This window comes from Chelon labrosus, assembly GCF_963514085.1.
Source record: "Chelon labrosus genome assembly, chromosome: 7".
NCBI classification, from domain to species: domain Eukaryota; kingdom Metazoa; phylum Chordata; class Actinopteri; order Mugiliformes; family Mugilidae; genus Chelon; species Chelon labrosus.
In genome coordinates, this window is record NC_140343.1 from 14,986,345 (window position 1) to 14,996,188 (window position 9,844).

At 40.8% G+C, this 9,844-nt stretch overlaps 1 protein-coding gene across 1 annotated transcript; it reads left to right on the top strand.

Annotated features, from left to right (window-relative positions):
- Positions 1 to 1,612: 1,612 nt before the first annotated feature.
- faah (fatty acid amide hydrolase) lies at positions 1,613 to 9,497 on the top strand. The gene is made up of 15 exons (XM_084548778.1): positions 1,613 to 2,055; positions 3,439 to 3,552; positions 3,814 to 3,954; positions 4,067 to 4,200; positions 4,288 to 4,494; positions 4,571 to 4,611; positions 4,721 to 4,845; positions 6,032 to 6,157; positions 6,245 to 6,342; positions 6,438 to 6,537; positions 6,682 to 6,725; positions 6,810 to 6,849; positions 6,931 to 7,039; positions 7,437 to 7,582; positions 8,474 to 9,497. The coding sequence occupies exons 1-15, from the start codon at positions 1,840 to 1,842 to the stop codon at positions 8,594 to 8,596; spliced, it is 1,764 nt and encodes a 587-aa protein (XP_084404904.1). The 5' UTR covers positions 1,613 to 1,839; the 3' UTR covers positions 8,597 to 9,497.
- Positions 9,498 to 9,844: the final 347 nt, after the last annotated feature.

Genomic DNA, 9,844 nt, shown 5'->3' on the forward strand with positions numbered 1-9,844 from the left:
CCATGTGCCACAAGTTTGTTTTATTGCTTTATATTAAGGGGAAGTCTGTGGACCTGACCATGGCTGACATTTGAAATCAACAAAGGGTTATTTAGATCAAGGAATAAAACCAGAAAACTTTCTCTAGACACTACCTGATTAGCTTGTATTACCGTTGTAACATGTTGTTTAAAATCTAGATGAATAGAAACACTACAACAAAGAATGCTGTCTTTATCTAAGTATTGAAATTATGCATAAAACCCTGAAGTCCGACAGCGTTTGAAACTTCAGTGAAGTCTCTGTGGCATAACTATCGAGTGTGGCATGTAAAACTGCTTATCCAGGCATCTTGTATAAAAAGGAGTGGATGTTCAACATGTGGCATTCACACAAATTAAACACAAACAAAAAAAAAAACGCTGTAGACATATCACAATTCTAATTTGTTGTCTTTAATCAAGACGTCAACATCTCATGCTTCACTACATCTTGATTTTAACCTTATTAAAAAAGGTTAAGGTGTTTATCCTAAGACGCTAGCTGATTTAATGTAACAAATATGAGCTTGAAAATCAATGTGTTTTTTTTTTTTTTCATCAGTAGTCTGGAAATGCCACGTTACCACAGGAACAGTGAGATGCAGTGTAGACTTCAACAGGGAACCTGCTTTTTAGCATATATCTTTTGGGGGGAATTGAAGTGTGCCAAATTGCCTGTTAATAGTCAATTTTTAACTATGCAAATTCAAATGTATTAATAACTCTCACTGGATTACTTTGATCCTGAAGAAATTTTAAAACCTAAATTTTCTCAAGCAGGTTCTGCACCAGTGCATGTGAAGCAGGGACCATGGCTGCAAATGTAACCTCTTTCTAGTCTATATTTTGTTGCTGGCTATTGTACACTAACTTATACTCATGAATAACATTTATTCTGTGAATGCACTGTGCGTCCATGAGCATTTATGTGCCGTTCTGATGCCATGCGTGAGCTGAGGCAGTAGTTACAGCTTTATAAAAAATGCTACCCAGGTTTATTAAACAGTCATTATTTACAAATAAAAAATTTTACGACATTAAAGAAAAAGAAAGAAATCAAATAAAAGGGAAGGCAGCAATATCTTCCTGTAAAACCACAGTTTTCTACATGATGTTTGATATATATATTGCAGATATCCAGAAAAGGTTTACAAAAAGGACTTGTAGTGTCTGCGTGGCCTGACCTCTTGAACGGTGCTCTAATGACCCTTATCCGTCAGAGGCTGAAGTGTCAAGGTGTGAATGGGGTTAAAACTTCTTGGGGACAGTTTTAACTTTTGTCCCTAAGTGAGGTCAGGGACAAAACAGCCCCCCCCCCCCAGGACAGGTAAGTATACAACCTTGGCAATTAGCTGCACCGGTTTCTGGTTGTTTACACAACAAGCAAGTTTCAGTAGGAGTTTCCTATTTAAACCTCAAAGTTCCCATCAGTCCCCTAGAACTGAAGAAGCTACGGGTGAGTGGTGAAACGTCTTCTCAAAAACTCTACAAGTCCAGTAGCCTTTTTAAACTTTTTTTTGGATATACCATGACCTGGACGACTGAGAACCTTCACAGACAGATTGCAGCTATAGGATGGATACTCGCGAGATTACTTGAGATCACGCGATAACTCAGTTGACGCGTTAGAAACAGAAACTACGGAGCAAACCCATGTTAACATGCAAACGCCGTGTATCCTTTCACACTAGCCGCGCCCCCTTGTGTACTTTAAAGCACGGAGCGGACAAAGAAGTGGCCACACACGTTCAAACAACATCTAGCTTGAGTTAGCAGACGTCCACCCTGCAAGGAGCCAGAGAGGTCAAACGAGGGAACCATGCAAAATATAAAACAGTTTCTCCAGGGAGTGGAGCTGGACAAGCGGACAGCGGCTCTGTTCACGGGTGCTGCCTGCGGCGTGGGAGCTGCGGTGGTGCTGCTGCGGAGAGTCAATGACCGCCGGGAGACGATGGAAAAGATCCGGAGAGCCAGAAACCGCAGGACCGAGAGCCTCCAGCGGGCAGAGGAGGCGGTGCTCCTCTACAAGCAGTCGGTAAGAGTTCAGCCTTGAACTGTGAAGATGGCTTACACAAACCTGGGTTTAGAAACGAAAAGCAATCATCACTTTCGTCCCGTGATTGTATTATTATTTGTGTGTGTGTGTGTGTGTGTGTGTGTGGGTGTGTGGCTGCTTACACTTTGACCCGAGATAGCAGGAGGAGCATTAACAGCGATACTTCTGGTTTATATTACATTATTTAGCTTGGACGATACAGCTGTTTAAATGTCTAGACAGAAAGGGAAATTAAGAACTGGACCCTGTAAACCCATGCACAGCTGATGTCTCAGTGCTGAGAACATGTTGGGTAGTAGTGGTAGTAATTACATGACCCACAATGACTGTTCATCTATTTTAAAATGTCCTGATCAAACAGACTACATTTTAAGACAAAATATGTTGCAGCACATGTTTGGAGAGAAAGGCCTGGTAGACTGCAGAGCTGTTAACTTTCTATAATTATATCACAGTATTCTGACTTAGTTACATTGTCTTAATGCCATTGATGCTTCGTTGGGAGATTGTGTCTGGCAAAGATCTTCTAAATCAATGCAATCATTTGTTTGGTTGCCCCCTTGTCCCAACCAGTTGGATGCACCCCCATCCCCCACACTTAAAAAAAATAAATAAATAAAAAAATGCTCAAATGACCAGAACACACATATAACAAAATAAACACGATCACAACAATGCGCTCTCGCATTTGAATTCAACTGAAACACTGCTCCCAGCGTGTACCCCGCCTCTTGCCTGATGACTGCTGGGACAGGCTCCAGCTCCCCCCGCCACCCTTCACAGGAACAAGCAGTTACAGAAGATGAATGAATGTAACACTAACATTTTCAATGTAATGCAACAAAGTTATGCACAAGCTTCCACTTTTAAGAGCAAAGAGGACGGATGACAGGCTCAGAGGCAGAAAGCAGATAAGTTGGGTGAAATATAATAGTATTTTCAGCCGCGTTAAACAGAAATTGCACCAACTTTAAATGACCGTGGAGGCCATTTAACTAGGTGCTCATCACGTTTTTCATCTGGCGCACACCCCAGAGGTCAGCTCGCGCACCACCACACTTTGAGAATCCCTGAAATAGAAACTACCGTGGCTGTCAGTGTTTGGTTTGTTCTGGACTACTTTAAAATCATAGCTCTTAGGGAACAGACCTGCTCCCTGAATAGATCTAAAGGGCTCAGTTCAAAGTTACCTATATTTTCTTTTTTCTGCTAATAGATCCTCTTAAATCCTACTCACTTGTCTTTTACTGTAATGTACATTTTGTGTAGTAACATGTGTCAACACGGGTTGGGCGATTATTTGTGGGCAAGTAAGTGACAGTTAAAATAACAACAGCATAATGTGTGTCTCCTGTCTTCTAGCATCCAACGATGAACTCTGACCTCATATTGACGCTGTCTCTATCTGAGCTGACAAAGCAACTTAAGGAAGATTTGCTGAGCCCTGAGGATGTGTTTTACTCTTACATGGAAAAGGTACATTATTTACACTTAAGTAGACCTTATAACGACTGTCTGGGCTTCAACATTTGCTGTTTTTAAATTGCGCCTTTGTACCGACACATTTCTAGAAATATGTATCATCACAAGAAAAACATTTACATCCTTTAGGCAAAGTAGATTCACGGACAAAGTAAATATTCATCTTTTTCTAGACAAACGTTCCAACTTTTACAGAGCCAGTTTTTAAGAAGAAAGGTAAATATGAGTCTTTCTGCTCTGTTTCTTTTCCAACAGACTCTGGCCGTACACAAAAACCTGAACTGTTGCACTGGAGTTTTGCTGGAGAGTTTTGACCACCTGAAAACGCTTAGCTCAAATCGAGAAGGTCTCTTGTATGGAGTTCCAGTTAGCATCAAAGACAATGTTTCTTATAAGGTATTTGGTGTCACCTCAGTGTGTATGGTCTTGTAAAATTCTCCCAGGTTAATGTCACTGAAGTGCCCATATCTGAAAATACTCTCTTTGTTGTATGTCTTCATTTGACAAGAATCATGACTGTTCTTGTGGTGTGGCCTGTAATCTGGACCAGCCGGCCCAGGAGGACAGTGTGCTTGTTGAAGTCTTGAAGAAACAAGGAGCCATTCCCTTTGTGAAAACCAACCTACCCCAAGCCCTGTTAAAGTAAGTCATTTATCAATCTGAAATCACTGTGACATGCTGTGATGATAATTACTTGTCTGAGTTTGTCTCATATTGCCTCATCTCCAGTTTTGACTGCAGTAACTACATCTATGGGCAGACTGTGAACCCACATAACCCCAAGAAGACCCCCGGAGGTTCATCCGGTGGTGAGGGGGCTCTCATTGGGGGAGGAGGCTCCCTGCTCGGTATAGGCTCTGATATCGGGGGAAGTATACGCATTCCCTCCTCGTTTTGTGGGATCTGTGGCTTTAAACCTACTGCCGGGCGGCTAAGGTGTGTCTGCTTCAGTGCAGTTTTCTGGGTCACTACACATTTATGTGCTTACTTTTATCTTTATTTGTTTCTACAGTTCACAAGGTGTAAAACCCATTTATCGCGGGCAAAAGTCAGGTAACAAAATGTGTCCCGCTGACACATAAAATAAGCCTAGACGTACACCATTGTTGCCTTGCGCTACTACTTGAATCGTCCGTAACAATTGTTTTATGTTTGAAATTAGTGCTGTCAAGTGCTGGACCAATGGCAAGAGATGTGGACAGTCTGGCTCTGTGCATGCAGGCTCTTCTCTGCGATCACATGTTTTCCTTGGACCCCACTGTTCCACCAATACCTTTTAATGAGAAGGTGTGTCTCGTAATTCACTTTCTTCCTTTTTTTCCCAACGACAACAGAAATGTAAATGTAACAGTTTGCTGTTGTACAGGAGTTTATGTGCCAGGAATTAGTCAGGTACAGGAATCACTGTAAAATTGTGGTTTCCATTTTTCACTTTAGATATGCTTGTACCTATGGACTGAACCAGGCTAGCAGTTTCCCCCATGCCCATAGGAAAGCCAACAGACTAAGCTTCTCGTCTAACTTTCCACTCAAATCATTACTTTAAGATTAATGTTATAGTATTTATTTACATTTTATGCAGTAGTGTGCTCCCAACTATATGGCATCAGATTTGGGAAAACCCATATCCATCAGTCAGTAAAGTCAGAGCCCTGACTCCAACCCCAGCAGACACTTTGGATGATGTGGCTCTGTGGCTATGTTGATATGGCTGATTCCAGAAACCTAATAGACAAAGAAGGGTTTTCCCCCAATTTTACTGACAACATGATTTTATTCAATAGAAGAAGATGGCCAATACATCAACGACATTGCCCTCTTTGATTCCGCATCATTTCTCTTTTCAGTCACTTTTTTTGTTTTTTTTAAACTCATCGTTTTGCTCTCTCCATGTTTCAGTCCATCCCAAACTTTGTAATGCGCACGTACCAGGAATATATATATTTTTTTGATTTTGAAAATATTGTCTCAGAGAGGGGGGAACTCAACCATGCTATTAGCTTGCAGGGCTAAAAAAACGGTTAGCTTTGTGCAAACCTCTCACTGCCGTGAACACTCCTGAGGTTTGCATCTTGTTTTCACCAAAGGTGTTTTCTCTGGGGGAAAGTTAATCAGCCGTGGTGTTAATGACTCCACTGTCTATAAAGTCCAGCAGATGTATAATTATTGTCATCATGTTTGTACTGATTTATGAGGGTGATTTAAAAAAACTTGGCCCTGTGTCAGTAAACTACATTAGTGAACTCAGTGATCCTATCTAGGAGGGTTTTGTTGGACTGTGATTAAGTTAATAAATGTTTAAACTCACAAAGCAAGCCAACTGCTTCCTCTCTGTAAACATTTATTTAACTTTACTAAAGAGCTTAACAAAACCACCTCAACTGTCTATTCCCAAATATCTGTTAGTTACAAACAAATAAATTCTGTTTATGTGTGCTTCCAGTCAAAGTGAGTGAAAATGTCTTGTCTTCAGATATACCAGAGCTCCAAACCTCTGAGGATTGGTTACATAGAATATGACGGCTACACGCAGCCCTCTCCAAGCATGGCCCGGGGCGTCAGAGAGGTCAAAGCTCTCCTAGAGCAAGCAGGACACACTGTAAGAGCACACCAGACACATACACTATTTGATGACAGCCACATAAAATATGGGACATGTTTTTGATGTCGCCATTTGTGCCATTAGTTGGTGCCTTACTGTCCCCTGAAGATAAAACACGCTGTCACTGAACTCATGGTCAAGGGTATATTGGCAGACGGAGCAACCACCTTGCTGCAAAAATTGTGAGTTGTCCCTTTTTATACTGCAGTCATGAATTAATGCATTAATTGTTGTCACCCTATAGTGTACTAATGATCTCACTGGTTTACGTTTTTAGGAAGGGGGAGCCTTTGGATCCATGTCTCAAGCCGCAAGTTCTTCCTTACTCTTTCCCAAAATGGCTGAAGAGAACCCTCTCATTCCTGCTCAAGCCCCTGGTGAGATTCTCTCCAGAAGTGAAGAAAATGCAAAAATGGATGACTTTTGTCTGAAAATGACCTTGGTAGTTTTTTTTTATAAAACGGTTACTGTGTGATCTCCTGATTAATATTGTGTTTAATGTTAATACTTTTCTTTTGCAGTCTCCTCGTGCTTCTGCCGTCTTCAGTTCCCTCTGTGGAGTTGGGTAAGAAAGTACTCTTGACAAGGTTGATTTACTACATTGTCATTCATGACATGTGATGATATTCTTTCTCTGCATTAATTGTAGGTCTGTTCAAAATCTCTGGAAGCAACATGCTGCTGTTGAGGTACGTTAGCTGCCAGCTAATGATTATTGCACATGTATGAATGCATAAAGGGGAAATTGAGTTCTCTTGTGTTTTCATTAGGACTACATTCATGAGACCATTGCAGATTGGAGAAGATGCAACATAGATGTGCTGCTGTGCCCTGTGATCGGACCAGCCTGCAACTTCTCATACTGTGGCAAAATTACTAGTACGGTATATTGTCTGTGTTACATCTGACACAATCACCGTTCATTTTTTCAGTTTACAACTGTGTCGTATGTGTTTGTTTAATCTTTAAAAATGTTCTTTACATGTGTCAGTGAAATGAAGATAAACAAAAGGGTAGTTCATGTTTGAATCAGTCCAAAGAGTGTATCGTGATACACTGAAAACAACTAAAATATGTAGGCTCTTGTCTTCTGAGATCCCTCTGGACTCACTCTACACTAAAGACAGTCACTGAACTCTAATAGTGAAGTAAAAGAAGCAATTGGCTCGTCACAAATGAAGGTTAAACATAAATCACACTGAAAAACCAACCAAATCTATGAAGCTATTGATATGAACAGCAGTATTTGTGACAGATAATCTGTTTATATTTTCAGCCATTCTCAGTTACATGATTATGTACAATATGCTCAACTTCCCGGCCGGCGTTGTTCCCGTTTCCACGGTGACGGCGGAGGATGAAGAGGAACTCAAACACTATAAGGGCACCTATCAGGACACTTGGGACAAGCTCTTCAAACAGGTATGTGTCGTGTGCTCGTGAGGGAGTAGTAGTTGAATACAGAATACATATAATACGTCAGCTCTGCTCTGCAGTCCTAGTAAGCAGTAGCATTACAAAGATATTTATTGTTTTCTGGAAGTTTACTTTTGTTTAGGCTTACTTTTGTTTTTTTACCATCGTATCAGAGTTACATAAAACCACCACAAGGGGGCAACAAACCTCAAGCAAACTCAACACAATTCAGTCTACTGGGGCTACCAGATGGCCCTAATGTTTCAGAGACAGACTACCAGTTGTTTTCTTCTTAAATAATAATAATATGAATAAAACAACAACAAAAAAAAAAAATCCAACGTTTTTCTTTACTTGCAGTCATTTAGGTGAAGCTGCTTGGATGGATTTTCTCCCAGTCACATCAAATATGTGGAATATTAGTTTTTTGCTGAAGTAAAAACTGCAACGTTTAACAAACGAGATGTTGAAAGTTTTATTCAGTGGATACAGCTGTAACTCAATACACCTAGAACAGTGGTGGACATGATGATCATGAAACATCTCTGAAAACACACATGTAGGTAATAACACCTCACCCCCATGTGAGCAAGATCCCCAAACTTGAAGTGACTCACGTGCCTACATCATTTCTTTGTGTTGGTTTTGTTATTTTAGTTATTTAATAATCATGTCATTTTAATATCTATTTTTTTTTTTTTAATACCCATACACCTCCTTGCACCCAGCCTCCTGGCATAAAAGATATGCACACATATCCCCAAACTATCACGTGAAGCCATTTTCAATCTGTCGCTTAAAACAGAAGTTCTATAGTTGGTCAGTAGGTGGAGGCAGAAGACCGTGTTGGGTCTGGCTGCCGACAGTTGAGTGACAGGAGTCTGCTTCTGTGTCCAGGCTGTGTCTGGAGGCGAGGGCCTGCCCGTGGCGGTGCAGTGTGTCGCCCTGCCGTGGCAGGATGAGCTCTGCTTGCGCTTCATGAAGGAGGTGGAACAGCTGGTCAAGCAGAGCAGACAGTGAAGAACCGTTTACTTTCTGGATCCCACAGGTTGTGATGGCCGCAAACGTCAGGGGCCTTAGAGGTTAAATTAGCTTCAGTGCTGCAGGTAAAAAAAAAAAATCAACATTCCATGAAGAAGGTTACACACATATAATAAACTAATAACTGCACAAAGCACAAAAGCTGTGAAATAAATATCTTATCTTGAATATGATAAAGATTAAAAAAAACACTTTTACTACTTCTTTTACTATTCTGCTCTTGAAGGCAAGAGATGTTTTAGTTCTTTTTTTTATTATGGCAGAAGTAAAGCTAAATAAATTTAACAGGCAATATTAATCATTGCGACTGCTGCAATTTTCTACATATCTATGTATGTATGTATGAAATAAGACAAGTCTTTGTTTTCTTGCCCCATCATCGGCCATGTTTAATATCGCATGCAGTATAGCATGAACAGGATGCTATGGAGCAAATTGAGTTCATGTCACCATTAGGCAAAGAGGTACGACAGCCACATGTGAATAATGTTGGAAATGAAGCTTTATAATGAGAAAACAATGCATTGCCTTCCAGGTCATGTTTGTCTTTTACAGGAACTCACTTTGGTATGATGTGATAAATGAGAGTAAAACTAATCAACTGATTTATCTCAGAGAATAATTTTACTACCTTACTTGAAATACTGCCATTAGTTTCTTAAACATGTTGCACATCACCAGTATCTTGCTGGTTTTACATGACACTCAATTCCTTTAACGTTTCATGTTTGTTGTAATGTTTAAAGCTTTTCAATAAACGCTTCAAATGTTTAATGAACTAACGTCATATGGCGTGCATTGTCATCGCTGCCGTGAGGACACAAAGCCTCTGTCTTTACGTTCTTCTTTACCCTCCACCTCTGCCTCTCCATCACTGCACCACAGATGAACGCAGATCATTTTCATTCTTTCTGTGAACGATTGTTGCACCGATGCCATAACAGGAAACAGAAAAGAGATAAAGAAGACTAATGACACATGGCGCCTCCATCTACAAGGCCAGCGCACCATGCCGTCATATTGTGATTACCCCGTGCTATTGTAAATATGTGTTTCTTTTGGGTGTACATAAATTTACATATGCTTTGAAACTCTCCTGGGATGGGAAGCCATTAGGGACAATGCTGGTGTTTTCCATTACAGTCACCCACGTCCCTGCCACTGTCTCACTCAGTGGAAATGGCCGTGTGCATGCAGCAGAGGAAGGAGGGCACATTAGGCGAGGAG